This window comes from Rhinatrema bivittatum, chromosome 17 (genome assembly GCF_901001135.1).
Source record: "Rhinatrema bivittatum chromosome 17, aRhiBiv1.1, whole genome shotgun sequence".
NCBI classification, from domain to species: Eukaryota; Metazoa; Chordata; class Amphibia; order Gymnophiona; family Rhinatrematidae; genus Rhinatrema; species Rhinatrema bivittatum.
The window spans coordinates 49,307,587-49,331,663 of NC_042631.1; the positions used below are offsets into that span (position 1 = coordinate 49,307,587).

Genomic DNA, 24,077 nt, shown 5'->3' on the forward strand with positions numbered 1-24,077 from the left:
ATCAGATTGAATTAATGACTGGCGGGAAAACATTAAGTAAATCTCGACTCTTGCATTTAACTTTCAGAAGAGAGACTTTGATAAAATAAGTAAGATAATGAAAACTGAAAGATACAGCTACAAAGATAAAGCGGTTACATCAGGCATGGATATTTAAAAATATCATCTTGAAAGCCCAGATTTGATGTATTCCATGCATCAGAAAAGATAGAAGAAAAGCCAGACAGCTGACACGGTTAAAAGGTGAGGTGAAAGAGGCTGGGGTGTGGGCCTCTTTCACCTTACCTTTTAGCCAAAATATCTTCTTTCAAAAATTGGAAATAGAATCCAACTGAGGAAAATACGATAAAGTAGAAGCATTGGCAAATTAGATGTAAAACATTGATAAAGCAGGCAAAAAGAATTTGAAAAGAAGTTGACTAGAGGCAAAAACTCATACTAATTTTTTTTTTTTAATATATCTGCAGCAGGACACCTGTAGGAGTGAGTTGGACCATTAAATGGAGGGGTTAAAGGAGCAAATACAGAAGACAAACCAAAGTGGAAATACCAACCACTGAAATAAAAGATTTAGCCAACGCAGTATCACCAACATTAACAAAAATAGTGAACCTATCACTAGAGGAAGGAATCATGCCAGATAGTCTAAAAGGGGCAATTGTAAAACCGATCCTAAAGAAGAAAAACAGCGACCCACTTAACCTGAGCAATTACAGACCAGTTTCAAACCTACCACTAATCGCAAAACTAATTGAAAAAACTATACAAAAGCAACTAGCGGAACACTTAGATAATAACATCTTGTATCCATCACAGCATGGCTTTAGAAAACACTATAGCACTGAAACACTCCTACTAGCACTAACAGACAACATCATGAGAGGATTCGACAACGGCAAACATTATATCTTAGTAATGCTGGACCTCTCAGCAGCATTTGATACTGTAAATCATGAAATCCTTTTAAATAGACTAAATGAAATAGGTTTAAGTAACATAACTCTCAAATGGTTTAGATCATATCTAAGCGACAGATATTTCCAAGTTCAAATAAAAGACGCAATGTCAGAGAAAATACACTTGCAAACAGGGGTTCCACAGGGGTCAGCTCTATCTGCTACCCTCTTCAACATATACCTACTACCATTGTGCCACCTGCTAGCCGGTCTAGGAATAACACACTATATATACGCTGATGACATTCAGCTACTACTACCCATAGATGAAACTATTGAAAAAACACTACACTTAGCCAATATGTACCTCGATATCATAAAACAACTACTAAACCAAATGGAGCTAGTAATCAATATTGAAAAAACAGAATTCCTACACTTAGAATGCAAAAAGAATGAGATCATCCAAAAGACATTCACAATCAAAAACAACCAAAAAATAGAACTAGCAGAGAAAGTACGGAACCTAGGAGTTATTATCGATTCTGAACTAAGCCTAAAACAACATATATCATTAAAAGTGAGAGAGGGATACTCCAAACTCATGGTTATCAGAAGACTCAAACCGCTGCTAACAACTATAAACTTTCGTTCAGTGCTACAAGCATTGATTTTTGCAAGCACCGACTACTGCAATACCTTACTACTAGTTCTACCATACACATCACTTAGACCATTGCAAATTCTACAAAACACTGCGGCAAGAATTTTGACAGGAAAAAGTAAAAAAGACCACATCACAGAAACCCTAGCCGAGTTACACTGGCTCCCAATTGAACAAAGAGTTCAATACAAAACACTTTGCACCATACATAAATTAATACACAATGAAAAAGCAGAGTCGCTCAGCACAGCCCTCTGCATTCACGTACCAAACAGAAATCTAAGATCAGCTAACAAAGCACTTCTTACAATTTCATCAATAAAAACAGCAAGACTCACACAAGTAAGAGAAAGAGCTCTATCGCTGGCAGGACCCATACTATGGAACACCATGCCTTTAGAATTAAGGTTACAAAGCGACAACAAATCCTTTCAAAAAAAACCTAAAAACCTGGTTATTTAAGAAGGCCTATCAAAGAGAGTAGTGAATAGTGAAGCCGGTGAAGTGCGAGATAGGAGCAAAAGCAAGACGCGTGTAGCTGTATTTTATTTATTTTTTATATTACTTTGTCTGATCATCCATCACTATAAGGCAAAGTGACACTGATAAAATTAAAATTGCTTTTAATTCCGAAAAAAAAACCCCAAAAAACTGTACAGTATCTTATTACACTACATTTATCTTATTTTAAAAAACTATGTACCGGACCGATATGGCACTTGTGTAAAGTAACGTTTCAGCATCATTATTTGTTTGTGCCTATTTGTAAACCGTTGTGACGGAAACTACTAAACGACGGTATAGAAAAGACTTAAATAAATAAATAAATAAATTATTTGCCTTTGTTTAGTGGACAGGATGTTGGTGATACCTGTTCCAAATATATTTAATGGTGATTTGGAAGAACTTAAACAAATCATGATGAACCTGGATAATGTAATAGAGCTGTTGACAAACTAAAGAACAACAAATTGCCTGGGCCAGATGGTTTAGACTCCAGCATTGTGAAAGAACTAAAAAAAAATGAAATTGCAGATTTATTACTAGTAATTTGTAACCTATCATAAAAATTATCTGTTCTACCTGGAGGGTGGCCACTGTGGCACCAATATTTAAAAAGCGCTCCAGATGTGATTGGGGAAAGTATAAAATCACAGAACACATAGGCATGGTTTAATGGGATTGAGCCAGCATGGATTTACACAAGGAAAGTCTTGCCTCACCAATCTGCTACATTTTTTTCTAAAGGTTTAATAAACATGTGGATAATGGTGATCCAGTGGATATAGTACATTTGGATCTTCAGAAGGCATTTGACAAAGTCCCTCACGAGAGACTCCTGAGAAAAATTAAGTCATGGGATAGGAAGCAATGTCCTATTGTGAATTGCAAACTGGTTAAAAGATAGAGATAAATGGTCAATTTTCTCAATGGAGAAAGGTAAACAGTGGTGTGCCTCTGGGATCTGTACAAGGACCAGTGCTTTTTAATATATTTATAATGACTTGGAAAGTAGAATGATGAGTGAGATAAAATTTGCAGATGACACACAATTTATTCTGAGTAGCCAAATCACAAGTGGTTTGTGAGAAACTGCAGGAAGACCTTGCAAGACTGAGAAAACTGAGCATCCAAATGGCAAATGAAATTTAATATGGATAAATGCAAAGTGATGCATATATGGAAAAGTAACCCACACGTGTTACATGTTAGGTCCGTATTAGGAGTTACAACCCAGGAAAAGGATCTGGGCATCATCATGGACAATACTTTGAAATCCTCGGCTCAGTGGCTGTGGTGGTCAAAAAAAGCAAACAATGTTAGGAATTATTAGAAAAAGAATGGAGAATAAAACAGAGAATGTCATATCTCTGTATCGCTTCATGGTGAGGCCGCACCTGAAGTACTGTAAGGAAGTTAGACTGTTAACTTTGCTAGCCGGCTAAGATTATCTGGCTAACTCAGGTCTAACTTATCTGGCTAACTTAGCTGGATAAGGCTGAGTATCACCACTTGTCTAAGTTATCTGGATAAGTAACTCCTCCCTACTGTCTTCCCATCCTGCCCACCACTTAGCCAGATAAATAGTTCTTTGGCTAAGTAGTGGCCATTGAACATGGCTGTTTATTCAGACACCACCCCTTAGCCCGAACTTATCCAGCTAAGTGGTGCTGAATATCTACCTCTGTATGTCTTAGTTACTTATTCAATGAGGTTGTTTCTCTTTTATAAGGATTTATATAAGGATCTAATTAAGTCTTGAGTATAAATTGTGCTACAATACAAAACATCCTAGGGGGTTCACAAACTTTTTCTCCGCACTGTAACTACTTGCAGATTACAAGGGATTTTTGGAAATGTCTTAAGAAATACATCCAGAAACTATGGCAAAAATTGACACACATGTCTGTTAAGGCTAGTAATATAGCTGTATTCAAATAAGGTTTAGAAAAAGGATAGGTCCATAAAACATTTTGACAAAGACTGAGATGTCTTCACCTCCCATCTTTGGGAGTGAGCAATGTGGGATGGGATCTGACATGTATTTCCCAGTTACCCAGACTGGCCACTGTTGGAGACAGGATGTTGAGCTGAACAGACCATTGCTCTGCCTTTGCTATTCTTATGTTCTTTAGGAGAATGAAGGCTTCCCATCCACCCCTCTTTTGTCTCTACAGGCCATGAATGAGGCTGCACCTTCTCTGGTTTTTTGGAAAAGGAGCAGATCTCTGGCCCATGTTCCCCCATCTCATGAAACATCAATGTCTGGACAGGGCTCAGTGCCCTGGCTAGCTTTGCTGGTGGAATGGAAGGTCCTAGAGCAGAGCAGGTTATTGAGCCATATATGTCTCTCTCCTGGAGAGATGAGGGGCATGAAAAGGGAAATGTAGGGCTTTGCCAGTGGTGCAGACCATAGTGGCTATTGAGAAGCAAAGAATCTCCATTCTTAGCCAACCCATTCCAACTAAGACCACCAGTGAGTTGTCATTGTGGTTATTTTATTTATTTTAAAGCACAAACCATAGGAACTAGTTGTACACAAATACAAATGAAAGTCACAGCTGAGATATCGCAAGTGAAAGTATTGTCCATCAGGATACAGTAAAGTCAGAATATTTCTTTATTCAAAAAGGCTGCATAGGTTCTTCAATTTTGAGATAAGCATTAGCTCAACAGAGGTTGCCAGATGATAACAAAGGTCCCAGCCCCGACATGAGCCTTGTTTCACGGAAATGCTGTTTCTATTTCTAATTTGTGATCACTTTTTCTGTTCTGCTTGACTTTGTAAGCGTTCTCTGATTGCTGTCGACACATTTCTGCTTCCTGCTTGACAACCTGGTTCATTCTTTGAGATGTGTAACCGTTCCTGATAATTGTTGCCTAGAAGTTAAGAAATTTCCACGAAACATGGCTTGTGTCAGGGTTGGGACCTTTCCTCCCTTTATCATCTGGCAACCTCTCTTTTAAACATATGTCACTGCTTATATCACTCAGCGGTGTACATCACTTCAAGGCCACAGCCCTGACAGGTTGCACACTTATCAAGTGTTTAAGGTGCCATGGTAAAGTCATAATCTAACGACATTATGCTTGCCATAATCTTATACAGATCGACCTCTGGTCCCTTTCTCCCAATAAGTAACTGAAATTTCCAATAATAAAATATGCCATATATAAAATTATCAAGCTCAGCAAAAGAACCTATCACTCCGACAATCGCAACCATAATCAACCACTCGCTGTCAAAAGGATTAGACCCATATGAAGCAAAACAAGCTGTGATTAAACCAATCCTAAAAAATAAAACTGGTAGAATTGACAATTGGGAAAATTATTGACTAATATCCAACTTGCCTTTTATCTCAAAAGTTCTAGAAAAAGCAGTGTTATTTCAACTGGAAAACCACTTAGATCCTAAGGGGTGGGCCCGCAGCTCCTTCCCACTCTTATGGAGCCAGAGAGGGGCGGACCATCTGGACTCCTCCCAGGGAGTTGCCTGCTTCTGGGCTATAAAAGCCTTGCTCCACCACTCATGCTTTGCCTTGCATTGGAGTTACACCTCCCTGGATGTCTCGGCTTCCAGGCTGCAGTGGAACAGGCCTCAAGTAGGCCCCAAACCACACCGAAGGCCTCCCAGGCCGTGGAGCAGGATCTGGACAGTTGCTCAGGCGAGGCCCTGGCTTTGGAGCGGCCTCCAGAAGAAGGTGAGATGTCTCCTGTGGCACCTTGTAGACTAACCAATTTATTGAGGCTTGAGCTTTTGAGGAAAAAATCCACTTTATCAGATGCTTCTGATGGCAACCTTCAGGACATATTGCTATGAAACACTTAATCCCCCTAATAAACACCTTATTGTTACCGAATACTACTGGCACCACCTATGTAATGTACGACCCATATTTTTTTTACTGGTGCCCTATGGTAAACCGTTATGATGGGTTCCATATTAGGTGCTACAACCCAAGAAAGAGATCTAGGTGTCATAGTGGATAACACATTGGAATCGTCGGTTCAGTGTGCTGCGGCAGTCAAAAAAGCAAACAGAATGTTGGGAATTATTAGAAAGGGAATGGTGAATAAAACGGAAAATGTCATAATGCCTCTGTATCGCTCCATGGTGAGACCGCACCTTGAATACTGTGTACAATTCTGGTCGCCGCATCTCAAAAAAGATATAATTGCGATGGAGAAGGTACAGAGAAGGGCTACCAAAATGATAAGGGGAATGGAACAACTCTCCTATGAGGAAAGACTAAAGAGGTTAGGACTTTTCAGCTTGGAGAAGAGACGACTGAGGGGGGATATGATAGAGGTGTTTAAAATCATGAGAGGTCTAGAACGGGTAGATGTGAATCGGTCATTTACTCTTTCGGATAGTAGAAAGACTAGGGGCACTCCATGAAGTTAGCATGGGGCACATTTAAAACTAATCGGAGAAAGTTCTTTTTCACTCAACGCACAATTAGACTCTGGAATTTGTTGCCGGAGGATGTGGTTAGTGCAGTTAATATAGCTGTGTTTAAAAAAGGATTGGATAAGTTCTTGGAGGAGAAGTCCATTACCTGCTATTAAGTTCACTTAGAGAATAGCCACTGCCATTAGCAATGGTTACATGGAATAGACTTAGTTTTTGGGTACTTGCCAGGTTCTTATGGCCTGGATTGGCCACTGTTGGAAACAGGATGCTGGGCTTGATGGACCCTTGGTCTGACCCAGTATGGCATTTTCTTATGTTCTTATAAAAACTCTTAAATAAAAAAAAATAAAAATAAAAAAATAAAAAAAAATCTCAGAAGTTCAGAGGTCAGCGGCTGGAGGCCTTTTTATTAATTTGCAACCTTGATTGTCCAGTTTGAGTGATTTTGTAATGGACTTTCTGCTCCTTCCTCAGTTGTCACTGTAAACTGAGCCTGCTAATGAAATAGCTAGTACTGCTGGGTCCCGTGCAAGAGCTCCATGGTCTTGCTGCCTTTCCACAGTGCAGCATCACGGGACATCCTCTTAACTATTTTTATTTATGTTAAAACATTTCTAGCTTGCTGCTTCCAAAGTTAATGGCAGATTACAACAAAACATACATAAAAGTAATAACATACAAAATGAAAATACACTACAAAATAAGCAATAAAAACCAGTAAGACAGCGGATGAGCTTAATGACCATATAGATGTACAAGGCCTGAACATCTAGGAACACTCAAAGGCTAACTCAAATAAGTAAGATTTAAGATGCTCCTTGAGCCCTTTAGAACACGTGCTTTAATTAAGCAGAGCTGTTTGGGCAAGAACTTCCAGAAAATTGGCCCTGTTCTGGACCTTGCCAAAATGGGCTTTTGATTGCTGCTGCCCTGATTTATACTGCATGTTTGTCCTGGTCCTTTCATCACTTACCCTGGTTTCCTCAACTGTCTACTTCTGGGGGCAAGAAGCTTGTATCTCTCAAGGTGCTTAGTTGAAACGGCAGTCTATGTAAGACTAGAAATGAGGGCTACAGATGGAAATATCCCAGGTGGCGAGATCTTTAGCCACTCCTTAATATACCCCAAACCACCTAGCCTGGACTAATCTTTCATCCATGAATGAAGGTGAGGACAAAGCTCTCTCCTCCCTGTTGTAGACAGGCAGCACTTCTGAGAAGGTTGCAGGTTTAGCTAACTGTCCAACACCCTTCCCCAACTCCTTAAACGTTTTGAGTTTTTATTAACTTATCAGTTGTATAGTGAGATCCAGTTCACCTTCTTTTGCTATTTTTCTGTCCAACCCTGGAAGCTGAGACACCTGGAAGACGCATGACTTCTGTCTACCCACATAACGTTGCATGCTAGGAAGTCCCATTTCAGAATTTGTTTTCCTTTGGTATCTCTGCAACAATTTTAGGAAGTAAACTTCAAGCAGGTTTGTGTGCATAAAATGCAGCTTTATGTGGCTGTTCTAAAACTGACCCTGTTTGTGCCTGTAAACTGTGCTTGGCTCTGAGCAGAGATTTCCGGGGGCACTTATGAGCATAACTTTTGATAATGATAAAGGGGATGGAACAGCTCCCCTATGAGGAAAGGCTAAAGAGGTTAGGGCTATTCAGCTTGGAGAAGAGACGGCTGAAGGGGGATATGATAGAGGTCTTTAAGATTATGAGAGGTCTTGAACGAGAAGATGTAAATTGGTTATTTACACTTTCGGATAATAGGACTAGTGGGCATTCCATGAAGTTAGCAAGTAGCACATTTAAGACTAATCGGAGAAAATTCTTTTTCACTCAATGCACAAGCTCTGGAATTTGTTGCCAGAGGATGTGGTTAGTGCAGTTAGTGTAGCTGGGTTCAAACAAGGTTTGGATAAGTTCTTGGAGGAGAAGTCTATTAACTGCTATTAATCAATTTTACTTAGGGAATAGCCACTGCTATTAATTGCATCAGTAGAATGGGATCTTCTTGGTGTTTGGGTACTTGCCAGGTTCTTGTGGCTGGTTTGGCCTCTGTTGGAAACAGGATGCTGGGCTTGATGGACCCTTGGTCTGACCCAGCATGGCAATTTCTTATGTTCTTATTTTGTAAAGTCTGCACGTGAGTGTACACATGCAAGTTATGTTCTCTGCAGAGAGTGCATGTACTTAGCCAGTTATCGGAGGATTTCATAGCAAACATTCACGTATAAAACACTTGGACGATACTCGGTAAGGTTCGCATTTGCACTGTACACACATTTTTCACTGCTATGTTGGCTGTTTGACAAGCACCCTCTTAAATTCTTTGCGACAGAAGGCTCCCCCCATCAACTTTAATTCCCACTCTGGGTGCCCCCAGTGACTGCTCCTGCATTATAAGCCTAAGATAACTCGTAGAGGAACAGGGCATGAAAATTGAAGCTCTGTGTCTTCTAGCTGCACTGCAGTAAGCTAGGCTCCAGGCTAATCCACAGTCCACGGCCCAGATTCTCCCGGAGCCTGCAGTACAACAGCCTGCCCTTCCTTGGGTCAGCAATACCGGATAAAGTGATTCCTGAGGTTTTGATTCTTGCTCTTTTGGGCTTTCAGCTCTGTGAGACCTGGTCTAGTTTGACCAATGGTGCCATTAGCCTTCATTCACAACTACATGGGGAATTTTTGCTTCTTTATCCTCTTCCAGTTCATTCACATTGCAGTGACAGTCCTATGCTGGGGCCATGCAGTCATGGGCCCTAAATCAGGCCACTAGGTGTCACCATTGCACACTAACTAGGGCACCCTCCTAGGGGCTGTGAATGTATCTAGTGACCCAGGGAGCAGACTGGGGAATCAAATCAAATTCCTCCAAATGCCAGTGCATAGCATTGCCACTGGGCCGTTCTCAATCAGCTCTAAGTCTGGCAAAGTCCCTGATCAGAAGAACTTATCTAAGGGATGAATAGAAACAACAATGCCCTGGAACACCTTCTTCCTAGTCCTGTCTAATAAAAAGTGGCTGTTTTGTTTTTTTTGTTACAGGAAGAGCCTTTTTAAATCTTGAAGTCACCATGTACTACAAAGGGAGGTTAATGAAGGAGCAGAAGGTGAGCAGCCCCTGCCTGCTGAGTTACAACGAAGTGTCTGACCCCAGCCTCAGTTCCATTTCAGCAGTGTGCTTCCCAAACCCTGAGGATCTGCCAGATCAGAAGCAGGTGCGGTACACCAAAACCCTGCTGCAGAACGTGGAGCGGGGCCTGCTACTGGAAGTGGAACAGGAAACCTGCAGAATCTATGCCACTCGCAGGGGCAAGTGCAAGGTCTTCTGGGCACTTTCCAAGCAACTGGCAACCCCAGCACAGGGCCTGGAGACCAAACTGCTGCAGCGAGAAGAGAAAACCGAGATTTTCAACTTTCACCAGTTCTGGATGGGTGAGTCCAGTAGTGAGAGTGTGTGTATGAGTGTGTGCATGTGTGCGTGCAAACATACTACTACTACTACTACCCACGTATCACTTCTACAGCACTGTACAAAAACATAAGAAACAGTCCCTGCTCAGGAGAGCTTACAATCTGATCAAAACACAAACAGGGCAAACAACTTTGGGAAGTTCATTTATTAAGAAAATGATTAAAATAAGGTTGTGAGTGGTGAAGGATTACATGTAGTCTCATAAAGATGGGTTTTTACCCTAGGCTTGAATAAGGCAAGGGAGGGAGCAGGACTCTTCCAAGCCTACAATGCAGCCAGGTAGAAAGCAGAGAAGCAAGAATGGGCAATGGAGGAGAAAGGCAGGGATAAGCAGGCTTTGCCAATGAGTGGAGTGCAGGGACAAAGGGCCTTCAGTGACTGAACATAAGGAGGCTAATATTCAGCAGGTCATCTAGTGGATAACTTGTCCTAACACCCGCTCAATATCCTGGCTTAACTTTATCCAACCTCATGTCAGTGTCACTCAAGGGAAAATAAACCCAAGGGCTTTTGGCCTGATTAGCAGCCTCCCCCCTCACACATAAACAGCTCTATTGGGCCCCGAGCCCCTCCTCCCACCACAAACTTTGCCCAGTTTCATACAAAGATCGGAATCCCCAGGCTTAAAACCTCCCTCCAGTCAAACAAACTGGCCCACCCCAGACTCTCTCTCCCCCCAATCAATTTTGGTAACCGGAGAAGAGGTCAGAAGCAGCGCTGGAGCAGTCGGGAGCAGGTGAGTAAGACCCTCGCTCCTGGCAGGGATCAATTTTGGCAACCAGGGGCAGGGGGAGTCCAGGGTGAACCGGTTTGTATGTTTGGAGGGGGTTCCAAATTTGTATGAAACCAGGCAAAAGGCAGTTTTGGGGGTGAGGAGTGCTGGGCCTGATTGGGCGATTTATGTATAAGGGGTGTTGGTGGGTGGGGGAGGGGGAAGGCTGACAATCAAGCCGCAGGCCTTAGGGGGGGGAGGGGTTCCCTTGGGTAACAGTCAGGTCTATCCAGTAACGAGCGGTAGGAAGAGCTGCGTTAGTGCCCGGCGCACCCGCAGTTGCGGCACGCACAGTGCAGCTCACCTACCGCTCGATCCTGTATGTAAATAGCTTGCAAATGCAAGCTGCGTCTAAGAAGCGTCCGTGAAGCGTTAGGCCCGCGCAACCCATTTTACTGGATAGAGCGCCTATACAGTATCCTGGGTGCGCGGGCCTAACGCTTCACGGCCACGCTGGTATCTGTCATTTCAAATGTCATTTGAAATGACAGATACCAGGAAGTCGGGATTGCCAGTCCCCTCTCCCCTCCTCCCGAAGCAGGGCGCGAAAAGCAGCCTTGCTCCGGGAGGAGGGAAGAAGGGACTGGCAGTGTAAAGCGGCGAAGCGACTTACTTTTTGCACCCCCCTCCGGACATCGGACGACCTCTCCTGCCTCCAGCTGCTCGCGAAGATGGACGCCTGCACGGCCGCTGAAGACGTGACGTCACGACGTTTGGCGTCACGGCATGTGATGTCACGTCTTCAGCGGCCGTGCAGGCAGTGTAAAGCTTCGTCGCTTTACACTGCCAGTCCCTTTTTCCCTCCTCCCGGAGCAAGGCTGCTTTTCGCTCCCTGCTTCGGGAGGAGGGGAGAGGAGACTGGCACGGGGGAAGCCACGATGTCCGGAGGGGAGCTGCAAAAGTAAGTCGCCGAGCGTAGGATTGCCCGTCCTCTCCCCTCTCTCTCTTGCAAATTTTTTTTTTCGCTTTTTTTTTTGCTTCGGGAGGAGGGGAGAGGACTGGGGCTGCCCCGGAGACCAGCATCCATGGACGTGGCCAGGGCAGGTGAGCGGGGGCTGGGGGAAAGCTTGCCGCCTACCCTTACCCCTGCCTCTAACGCAGGGGTAAGGGTAGGCAGTAAGTTAGGTTAAACGCGCGGCAAAATGGCAGGGTAAAATAGAGATAGTCAGGGCGCGGGTTACTGGATGCTAGGGAATAGCTAATTCGCTCGTTTGCATGCAATATACATGCCGCGTGCGAAAGGGGTTGCCCGGGGATTTTAGGACGTGGTAAGGGTAGGTTAAAGGGGGTTGTGGATCGCAGGAAGGGCTAACGCAGCCAGAAAGTGAGTAGAACGCGGGTTAGGAGCGGGGTAAACGCGGCCGCACTTTACTGGATAGACCTGAATGACAGTGAAATTTAACCAGATATCCAGATAAGGTCATCCAGCTAACCTGGCCAGATATACCCAATATTCAGCTCAGCCAGATATCTCAGCCCCTCCCTAGAACACCCCTGAAATGCCCCTATTTTTATATGGCGCGAATATACTGAATTAGCTCACAAATTATCTGTCTAAATGACTTTTGAATATTGACCACAAGGTGTGTGTCTTAGCACAGGGGATGGGTTTACATAGGGGAGAGAAAGTTAATGCAGATTCTGGCTGTATGGAACGATCAGCAATATAAAATGGTAATGTTTGAATACTATAAGCTGGGAGAAACTCAGAGTGGTGAGCAATGAGTCAGGGTAGTCCTGGGGGAATTCTGCGCTACTGCGGAACATGGAATTTGCACAAAATTCCCCCCTTGCGCAGAATTGCCAAATTCTGTGCAGAAAACGGCAGAGGAGACCCCTGCATGCCGCAAATTGAGCATGCGAAGATGAAGTTCCCTGTGAGTGAAGGTGTGGGGGAGAGCATGGGAGGTGAGAGAGTGGGGTGGGGGGGGGATGCTTGAGTGTGGATGCCAGAGAGAGGGAGCCTGTATGAGGAGATTGTGAAGGAGTGTGTATATGTGTGAGAGATTGGGAGCTCGTGTGTATGAAAAAAGGATCATGTGTATGAAAAAGGGATCGTATGTATGTGAGGGTGCTGGCCTGTGTGAAGGGATTGTGTATGTGTGAGACAGAGCCTGTGTGAAGGGATTGTGTATGTGTGTGACAGAGCCTATGTGAAGGGATTGCGTATGTGTGAGACAGAGCCTGTGTGAAGGGATTGCGTATGTGTGTGACAGAGCCTGTGTGAAGGGATTGCGTATGTGTGTGACAGAGCCTGTGTGAAGGGATTGCGTATGTGTGAGACAGAGCCTGTGTGAAGGAATGCATGAGAGAGAGACATAGGTAGCCTGTGTGAGGATGTATGTGTGAGAGAGAGAGGGAGCTTGTGTGGGTGTGTATGCAAGAGAGAGGGAACCTGTATGAGGGGATGCGTGTGTGTGTGAGGGAGCTTGTATGAGGGTGTGTGTATATGTACTAGAGAGAGGGAGCATTGTGTGAGAGAGGGAGGGACAGAGGGAGCCTGTGTGAAGGGATTGCGTATGTGTGAGACAGAACCTGTGTGAAGGGATTGCGTATGTGTGAGACAGAGCCTGTGTGAAGGGATTGCGTATGTGTGTGACAGAGCCTGTGTGAAGGGATTGCGTATGTGTGAGACAGAACCTGTGTGAAGGGATTGCGTATGTGTGAGACAGAGCCTGTGTGAAGGGATTGCGTATGTGTGTGACAGAGCCTGTGTGAAGGGATTGCGTATGTGTGTGACAGAGCCTGTGTGAAGGGATTGCGTATGTGTGAGACAGAGCCTGTGTGAAGGGATTGCGTATGTGTGTGACAGAGCCTGTGTGAAGGGATTGCGTATGTGTGAGACAGAACCTGTGTGAAGGGATTGCGTATGTGTGAGACAGAACCTGTGTGAAGGGATTGCGTATGTGTGAGACAGAGCCTGTGTGAAGGGATTGCGTATGTGTGTGACAGAGCCTGTGTGAAGGGATTGCGTATGTGTGAGACAGAGCCTGTGTGAAGGGATTGCGTATGTGTGAGACAGAGCCTGTGTGAAGGAATGCATGAGAGAGAGACATAGGTAGCCTGTGTGAGGATGTATGTGTGAGAGAGAGAGGGAGCTTGTGTGGGTGTGTATGCAAGAGAGAGGGACCCTGTATGAGGGGATGTGTGTGTGCGAGAGAGTGAGGGAGCTTGTATGAGGGGGTGTGTATGTGCACTAGAGAGAGGGAGCATTGTGTGAGAGAGGGAGGGACAGAGGGCGCCTGTGTGAGGGGCAGTACTGAGAACGGGGTCAAACTCTGGGACTGGCAATAGAGGGGAAGGGGTTGAGCCTAGAGGTGGAGGGGAGAGATACTGGCAGGTGGAGGAGTTGAGGCTTGAGAGGGCAAAGTGCCAGGGGAGTAGGGAGAGCGAGTGGAAGGGATCCTTACAGTGAATTTCTAGGGAAATTCTGCTCAAAATATTTACATTTCTGCATCTCTAAGTAATAACTTTTTTCTGTATTAATTTAAAATGTAATTACTTGAAGACTGTCATGTAAATTGTGTTATTTTGACCAATATAAAGTTTGCAGAATTATAAGTTGTTTTTTTGCGCAGAATTCCCCCAGGAGTAGGTCAAGGTCACCCCTTGGCAGGGCATATAGCATAGCACTTCACAGGAATCGATCCTAGGCGGTATGTTCATTCATAACTTGGATGATGTCACAGAGTGTAAATCTCTGGATAATACTGGTTGGGAAGAGTGCAAGCTCCTTAGAAAACAAAATGAGAAATGGTCATTAATCCATGCAATGAACTTCAAAGAAGCTAAAAATAAGGTACTAGGAAGGAAACCTGAAATGCAGAAGTATAAGGTGGGGCAGTACTGCAGGAAAAGATCAGGGGCAAGGGAAAGGGGTTCCGGCCCCCCCCCCCCAACTGAGCATAGCTCAGCAGCTATAAGGAACATGAATGCACGGCCAGATAACAACCTTGTGTAATTCCCCCCTTCTGGTTCTTTGGTACATCAAGATGTTGGACATGGAGAAACTAAAACTAGATCAGTCTAGATAAGTTGACCTTTGAGAATGCTGAAAGAGTTAGGTTTTTTTAGCTGGAAAAAAGAAGGCTGAGGGGCGACTTGATGATAATATATAAAGTTGGTTATGAAGAGAGCAATGATCAATAGTTCTCCATCAGTACTGCGGACAGGACCAGAAGTAATGGGCTTAAATTCCAGCAGGAAAGATTCAGGTTAGACATTGGGAAGAACTTTAACTTTCAGGGTACTCAAGAACTAAAACAAGTTACCCAGAAAGATGGCAGAATTTTCATCACTAGGGGTTTTCCAGATTACACAACATCTGTCTGGTATAGTTTAGATAAGCTGGATCCTGCCTGGAGGTAGGGGGTAGACTACATCAATGGCTCTCAACCCAGTTCTTGGGACAACCCAGTCAGTCAGGTTTTAAGAGTATTCACAATGAATATGCATTAGAGAGATTTGCATGCACTGACTCCATTGCAAACAAATCTATTTCATGCATATTCATTGTGGAGATCCTGAAAACCAGACTGGTTGTGTATATCCCATGGATTAGATTGAGAACTACTGGATTAGATGACCACCTGACTTCCTTTGTCAACTTTCTCTGATTCTTAGAAAAAGGAGGAAGAGACAAGTGCCGGAATTCAATGAGATAAGCATTTTATAAAAACAAAGAATTGACTCCCTCGGGATTCCTGCAACCCATAATGGTTTTTTGTGTTGAGAACCCTCTGTCGTGCCCCAGATGAACCTTCTTGTTCTGTTCCTTCCAGAGTTACGGCATTATAAAGCTGGCCAGCGTGAGTCTCCAGATTACACCCTCTACTTGTGCTTCGGACAGTGTTTCTCTGAGCAGAAACCTAAAGAGAAGAAGCTTATCCTAGTGAAGGTGCGTAACGAGACCCCCCATCTCCTTCCTGGTCAGTCCCAGCATGCAATCCATTGCAGTCTCAGGTCATCTCTTCATTCAGGGCATGAGCCCAGTATCCTGCCCCAGACAGTGGCTTGTCCCGATCCACCTGCAAGTACCCGGCAAATCCCACTCTGAAAGTCTTTCATGTTCCTGTCCTCAGAAAGTATTTATTTATTTTATTTATTTTTCGTTTTTATATACCGGTGTTCCTGTATGAAATACAAATCACATCGGTTTACATTGAAACAATAAAACAGCGAATATGAATTCACCCGGAGGCGGTACATGGAACAATGGGTACATGAAACTTGGAAGGGGGAAGCTATTCTAGCTAAGATATGGATTGGTCCATAAAACCAATCAAACAGTTACCTGTATAAAGTAATCTGTAAAATGGTAATGGGGAGTAGAGAAAAAATACAGCTTGTGAAGGTGACAATCGATAACCTACGACAGTGAGGGAGTATGAGTCTGAGGGAGAAACCAAAGTCTATTTATGGATCTGTCCTCCAGAAACTTGTCCAACCCTTTTTAAACTCCAGTGTACTACAAAACTTAATGGACTGAAGAAACAGCAAGGAAGGCTGTCTAACAAAGCCGTGAGGGCGACAAAACAGGATTAGCAGCCAGATGTCCAAATGATTTCCTTTATTGGGTGGTAACACAAATATATGAACAATGCCCAACTCTGGCCGAGTTTCGCCCTCTTACAATGGGGCTACATCAGGGGCTACAACATACAATAACACATACTTGTAAATAATAAAAAATAATAAGAAGAACATAACTGAAACACACAATTAGAATGGTAACATGAAAATGTGGTGTAGATATTAATTATGACACAGCATGTGAGTGTGAAAAAGAGAACAACAATTGAATTTTGGTCTTTACCTCTACTTGAGTCGTGTTATGATGACAATCCAAGTCTTAAAAAAGACTGTGCAACAAAAGGTCTGTAAATTAAATGTATAAATTCATTGAAAAACAATATTGAATCTTAAAAATTCTAAAAAATATTTATAGACCTTTCAAAAAACATCAAAGCTGGCATGATAGAATTAACCATATTAAAAATAGAGCACTAAAAAAATAATAAAATTATAACAGGTAGTGAAAAGTAAATAAAATAAATAAAATGAAATAAATTACATTTATACCATATCTTAATGTGATTTCCACTGACAAGAAAATTTGTGTGAAAGATGAATTTTTTAAAAAAAAGTTGATGTTGTGTATCAATAAATGAGAGCTGCACTCAATATAGGAGTATATACTCACTATTGGAAAGGCTGGTTAAACTCTCAATGACAGCGGTACCTCAGTTTCTTATTTCGTAAACAACACAAGGGTTGCAAATGTGCCGAAATCTTGTTTGGAAAGATTGAAAAATTAAAAAAGAACATACTTCCTACGTGAATAGGCGAATTAAGATTGCAGAAACATATTGACTCTAAATACATATTGTGAAAAAAAAATTTTTTTTAACTATGTGTACGTGTAAAACATGTGAACCAAAATAAAACAATGCTGATTTGACATTATTCAAGACAATTAGCAGGGTTATGATAAATGACTTTTGAAACGGCTCCTGGTTTGAAAAAATAAGTACATAAGGTGAGGAATATGGAAGACCTATTATCTCAGCCAATGGCTCTCTCCTAGAACCTCTCGCCATTTTTTTAGATAAATTTTTAAAACCGCAAGTTCAAAAGATTCCATCATATATCAAAGATTCCACACATTTTATTAATCTTTTAAGTGATTTTAAAAATTTAGATGATGATATTTTAATGGTAACAATGGACATAGAGTCCTTGTATACTAATATCCCACAGGACGCAGCATTGAACATTGTTTTGAAACAGATTTTAGAATTCAATTCACACTCAAGAATACCAAATCAATTTTTAATAGACCTAGCGGAGTTTCCTTTAAAGTATAATTTTTTCTCTTTTAATCAAAAAATTTTTAAACAGATTAAAGGCGTAGCCATGGGTACTCCCATGGCTCCGTCCATTGCAAATCTATACGTAGCAAGGTTTGAAGAATTGTTTTTAAGAGAACATGAATATAAATCTAACATTTTATTTTGGAAACGCTACATAGATGACATTTTTGTGATATGGAAGGGCAGTTTGGAGTCATTACAGCTTTTTTATACTTGGCTCAACAATTTGGATTTTAATCTGCATTTTAGTCTTGTTTTTAGTCCTAATCAGATCTCATTTTTAGACATTTTAGTCTCTTTTAATAAAGGTTCTTTTTTTACTGATATTTTTAGAAAATCGACTGATACCAATAAATTATTACATTATGACAGTTGTCATAATAAATCACTCCAAAGAAATTTGCCTTTTTCACAATTTTTGAGACTCAGAAGAATATGTGGAGACGAGGAAACCTTTCTAAAAAGATCCAAAGAAATGTCTGATAGGTTTGTTCAAAAATGTTATCCAAAGAAGCACATCAATGCAGGTTTTTTAAGAGCATCTCATATGGAAAGAAGTACTCTACTACAATACCAGGAGAAAAAAGGCAATGAACGTATAGTATGCCCTCTCACATACACACATATGTCTTTTCAGGTCACCAATATTTTGAAAAAACATTGGTCAGTATTACAAATGTTACCTTGTTTTGAAGGCAAAAACCTTATGATTGCAAACAAGAGAGAGAAAAACATTAAGGAATATATTTCTCCGTCGGCTTTACCAGTTACACGTCCAAAAGATATAAGGCCACCTGGCCACCGTCCTTGTGGAAATTGCTCCATATGTGGTGTTAATTTAAAAACAGACACTCTGACTATTCCAGGTTGTAACAAACAATTCAAACTTCAAAATTTCACAAATTGTAAGAGCCAAGCTGTAGTCTATGTTGTTTTTTGTCCATGTAATAAGATCTATATTGGCAAAACCATCAGACAATTGAACAAAAGAATCATCGAACATAAGAGCAGCATAAATAGAAAAATAGAAACCAAACCATTAGTAGCACACTCCTTGGAGAAAAACCATAAATTTGAAGATTATAGATTTTGTGTACTACAACAAGTATTTTCAAATTGGAGAGGAGGTGATTTAGACGCTAGATTGCTACAACTAGAACAAAAATTCATATTTGATTTTAAAACTACAGCACCACATGGCTTAAATTTGGATATTGATTACTCTGTTTTTCTGTGATTTTAGTATTTATCACCATTTTTATTCATTATTTATTCTGTTTTACCTCTGCTTCATATTTTTTAGTATTTGACATTTTTATTCATTTTTATTGTTCTTAAAAGCTGGCATTTTATTGTTATTAAAATATTTGTTAGAGCACAATTCATCATCAATTATCATCTATTGATATCCTGTAGTCTCATACATTTTTATTACAATCCAACACAATTTATCATAAAATGATTCAAATTAATAACAGGTAGTGAATTGCCATAGTTGTTTTCCCATTACATTCTATTCAATCAGTCCTTGTTCTTTTCACTTGTTCATTCAATCTTTTTTCCTTTTATTCCACATTGTTTTATTTTATCTATTTTCATTTTTTCATTCATTATCCTTTCCCATTTTTCATTTTCATTCATTCATCTTTGCATCAAGTTTTTTATTTATTGATACATTTTGCAATTATTGATACATTTTGCTATCATTCAACATACAGCGGTGCACTTCATGTTGCTTGCCTGTCTGTCAAGGTTACACGGCCATCCAGTATGGATCCTATTAGACAATATGACGATGGAGCCTATATCACCTGTCAAGGTGCCAGGCAGTGGCTTGAGAGGCCTGGGAGTTGATTTTCTGGGCACGTCAGCACTTGCAACAGCTGACAGCTTCTCATGTTGCCAGAGTGAGCAATGTTCAGGCGGATTTCGGACTCAGCTTAAGGAATGAGATAATTCCTTATCTCATAACCAGTTATATATTATTTATTTGTTGCTAATTTCCGCTCTACCTTTCTTCCTGGCTACTTTAGCCCCCAAGTTCTATGCCCTTGTTTTATGTAACTTTGCTTGATTCAGCCTTCTTGTTTTTTGGTTACTCTTGTTTTTCCCCTAAGTTCCATGTAAACCGGCCTGATGTGAATTCTATTCGTGAAGTCCGGTATAGAAATATATATTAAATAAATACATGGCAGTTCAGTTTACCTACTAGTTGTTTTCGCATGCGCCGCAATCAAGTTTCCTCCACATACGGGTATTCATCACCACGCCCCCTCCCTTTTGACAGACAGGTCATTTTGGCGCGCTTCAGCCTCTTTAAATAGCAGCCATGTCTTTTTTGTTTGTTTTGATTCGAGTTAACAAGGGAAAGCCACACTGCCGCCTGTGTTTGTTTTCACAACCACATCAAAAAGTAAGTTTGTACACGTCTTTCAAATTACTTTTTAGCCTGCATATAATGATTTTTTAGGTTTATAGTTTTACACTCGCTTCTTCAGAGCACTTTTATATTTATCTAAGTACTCACATTCACTGATAGCAGTATGAGTCGATGTAAAGAGCAGTCGCGGCATCTTTGCCTGTTTTGATTCGAGTTAGTAAGTAAAAGCCATACTGTTGTTTGTCCTCACAACCACATCAAAGAGTAAGTTTGTTTATGTTATCTAAATGATTTTACAGCTCTTTGTTTTGTTCCTACTTCCGCGTCTTTTTTGCAGCACTTTTATAGTTATTCAAGCACTCATAGTTACCGGCAGCAGTAGCATTCTATGAGCTAATGTAATGTTTTTTATGATCTTCTTAAAACAACACATAGATGTTCTATTTTATCCTCTAGTCAATCAGCTTATATACATTCCGTATTTTGTAGCAATTTAATTATCATATGTAGAATTTAAAGCACACTTACCCATCTGCATATAACCCATATTCCTCACCTTATGTACTTATTTTTTCAAACCAGGAGCCGTTTCAAAAGTCATTTATCATAACCCTGCTAATTGTCTTGAATAATGTCAAATCAGCATTGTTTTATTTTGGTTCACATGTTTTACACGTACACATAGTTAAAAAATTTTTTTTTTTCACAATATGTATTTAGAGTCAATATGTTTCTGCAATCTTAATTCGCCTATTCACGTAGGAAGTATGTTCTTTTTTAATTTTTCAATCTTTCCAAACAAGATTTCGGCACATTTGCAACCCTTGTGTTGTTTACGAAATAAGAAACTGAGGTACCGCTGTCATTGAGAGTTTAACCAGCCTTTCCAATAGTGAGTATATACTCCTATATTGAGTGCAGCTCTCATTTATTGATACACAACATCAACTTTTTTTTAAAAAATTCATCTTTCACACAAATTTTCTTGTCAGTGGAAATCACATTAAGATATGGTGTAAATGTAATTTATTTCATTTTATTTATTTTATTTACTTTTCACTACCTGTTATAATTTTATTATTTTTTTAGTGCTCTATTTTTAATATGGTTAATTCTATCATGCCAGCTTTGATGTTTTTTGAAAGGTCTATAAATATTTTTTAGAATTTTTAAGATTCAATATTGTTTTTCAATGAATTTATACATTTAATTTACAGACCTTTTGTTGCACAGTCTTTTTTAAGACTTGGATTGTCATCATAACACGACTCAAGTAGAGGTAAAGACCAAAATTCAATTGTTGTTCTCTTTTTCACACTCACATGCTGTGTCATAATTAATATCTACACCACATTTTCATGTTACCATTCTAATTGTGTGTTTCAGTTATGTTCTTCTTATTATTTTTTATTATTTACAAGTATGTGTTATTGTATGTTGTAGCCCCTGATGTAGCCCCATTGTAAGAGGGCGAAACTCGGCCAGAGTTGGGCATTGTTCATATATTCGTGTTACCACCCAATAAAGGAAATCATTTGGACATCTGGCTGCTAATCCTACAAAACTTAATTACATTTTCTGGCAGCAAGTTCCATAGCTTAATTATGTGGTGACTGAAAAAAATACTCAAATATGTTTTGAAACTGCTACCTGTTAATTACAGGGAGAGTCTCCTAGTCCCATTTCATTTCAATAGTGTAAATAACAGCTCTTCCCTACTAGAAGTGCGCATATGAAGCAGTTTCATGAAGTTTTTTGTTTTTCATTTTCTTTTTTTTTCATTTGTCTTCTTGTTTTGTTTCATTTACCCAAAGCAAGATACAAAACCAAACCATGAATAACAAAACTAGGCAAAGTATCGCTTTCCCCCTGGCCTCCATGACGCCCAGAAGTTCCCCACCCAAACTTTATCCCATCCCAGGTCTGCTGATCCGCAGTCTTTAGGGGCAGGAGAGAATCTCAGTTGCTCCTGCCCGATGCTAAAATGGCTGACAGTCAGCCCAAGGTCTGTGCCGTTCTATTCTGTGGGAGCTTCTATTACGCACTATAATCGTACCAGCTTTGGGGTGGAAAGCAGAAGTGTCCGCTTTCAGAAGACCCATGGGCAGGCAGACCTGGGGTGGAGAGGGGTCTTGCAGGCTGGGGAGGTTTTGCAGAAGACGATTTGGTGGGTGAGAGGAAGGATTAGGACCAGAAACCAGACTTGTTTTTTTAATTTGGCTGTAGCAGTGGTTTTCAGTATAAAATGAAATAAAAACAAATTAAATTTTGTATGTTTTTCTTTTGTTTCATTTTGAATATGTTCATTTGTTGAACATAAAAGTGTTAAATGGCACAAACGAGGCCCAGGGATTTTTTTTTTTTCATTACAAGTTTAAAACAAAATGGCTTCTCTGAGACCCTCCAGTCCCCTTCTGCCCACATAGACTCTCCCGGAGTCCGGGTCTACTCAACTGGGCCTCCCCAGACCCCTCCCTCCCCTTCCCAGAACCATAGGCTGGGTGCATACAAAGGGCAGGAGAGAGCCCACTGCCCCCCCCCTGCCCTGCTACCTGCATCTTTACAAATGGCACCAGTGGCCATGATAGTTATGATCTTACAACATAATGGCATTGGCCGCCCCTTAGAGCAGTGCCGAAATGACCTCACGTCAGGGCCACTGGTGCTATTTCTAAAGATGCAGGAGCAATGATACCTCCTGATATGGAACCCAGCATTGTGCATCACTTGACACTTGTTCATATTAAATTTCATCTGCCATATTGTTGATTACTTTCCCAGTCTTGTAGTGTTAAGCTGATTATGAGAAACTGCAGGATATCTTTGTATAATTTTGTGTCACCTGCAGATCTGATCATCTCACTCGTTCCTTCCTCTTCTAGATCAGTTATGAATGTGCTAAACACTGGCCCCAGTAGAGATCCCTGCAGGGCCCCAACTATTCGTTTTTCCATTGGAAAAACTGACCATGTAAACTTTCTTATGTTTTAACCAGTTACCAGTCCACACAATAGAATATTGACTCCTATCACAGGACTTTGTAATTTCCTTTCGAGTCTCTCATGTGGCACTTTATCAAATATCTTCTGACAATCTAGGTTCACTATATCAACAGGCTCACCCTTAGCCACATATTTATACAGTAAAAGAATTCTAATAGATTGCTAAGGAAGGACTTCTCTTTGCTAAAATCATGTGGGCTTTTTCCCATTAAGTGAAGCCTATTCATATGCCCAGCAATTCTGTGTGTAACTATGGTTTCTACTATTTGGCCTGGCACTGTTATTATTTATTTATTTATTTTTATTTGTGTGGTTTTTAATACCAAACAGGTCGATACTGTAACGTGCGGTTGAAGATTTCCCGTCTGTAACGTGCTGGGAGCGCACAATTCTGACGCGTAAGGCGATCCAGCGATCCAGTCTCCAGTTTCACGCGTCCTTAGCGCTTCTTAAAACAGACGCATAACCCTTTCCGCACGCAGCATGTATATGATATGTAAATGAACGAATTAGCTGTATAATGAAGGAATTAGCTATTCCCCTCCGATACTGTGATGCGCGCTCAGATTATCTCCTTTGTAACCTGCTATTTTGCCGCGTCCTTAACCTGTTAGTTTACCGCCTACCCTCTACTTGGTGTTAGTGTGGTGTTCGAAAATTAAAATGGGAATAAAGTGTAAAAAATGGGGGCGATTTCCGCGCTCAAGGCCCCGTCCGGTCTCCGGTGCAGCCCCAGTCCTTTCCCCTCCTCCCGAAGCAAAAAAAAAAAAAAAACCGAAAAAGTAGCAAGGCTCGGGCCTGCTACGGTAGTCCCTTCTCCCTTCTCCTCTCCTCCCGATTTCGGCGCTCAAGGCGGCCGGGTGGGCGTGCATTCATCCAGGCAGAGGGAGCCGGCGGCAAAAGCGGCCTCCGGCTCCCTCTGCCTGGATGAATGCACGGCCCCCGCCGGCAGTGAATGAATGCCCGTGCGATTTCAAGGCACACTGGAACCCTTTTTAAATATTGGCACTGCATTGGCTACTTTCCAATCTCCCAGTAAAGTGGCAGATTATAATGATATGTTATGGATTAAGAGGAGCAGATCTGCAATTTCATATCCGAG

At 41.4% G+C, this 24,077-nt stretch overlaps 1 protein-coding gene and 2 long non-coding RNA genes across 6 annotated transcripts in view; 2 read left to right on the forward strand and 1 right to left on the reverse strand.

Annotated features, from left to right (window-relative positions):
• Positions 1-24,077, forward strand: part of IRF7 (interferon regulatory factor 7) — a 128,113-nt gene that overhangs the window by 87,989 nt on the left and 16,047 nt on the right. For all 4 annotated transcript variants that reach the window (XM_029582758.1, XM_029582755.1, XM_029582757.1 and 1 more), the window contains 2 exons: positions 9,520-9,909; positions 15,503-15,618. In XM_029582758.1, coding sequence (XP_029438618.1) covers positions 9,520-9,909; positions 15,503-15,618 — 506 coding nt within the window. The remainder of the gene's footprint in view (positions 1-9,519; positions 9,910-15,502; positions 15,619-24,077) is intronic.
• Positions 16,239-17,050, reverse strand: LOC115079319. The gene is made up of 3 exons (XR_003853255.1): positions 16,924-17,050; positions 16,537-16,598; positions 16,239-16,372 (listed from the first exon to the last, which is right to left on the reverse strand). It is a non-coding gene; the product is annotated as an uncharacterized LOC115079319 (long non-coding RNA).
• Positions 19,804-21,464, forward strand: LOC115079318. The gene is made up of 4 exons (XR_003853254.1): positions 19,804-20,006; positions 20,777-20,865; positions 21,191-21,252; positions 21,417-21,464. It is a non-coding gene; the product is annotated as an uncharacterized LOC115079318 (long non-coding RNA).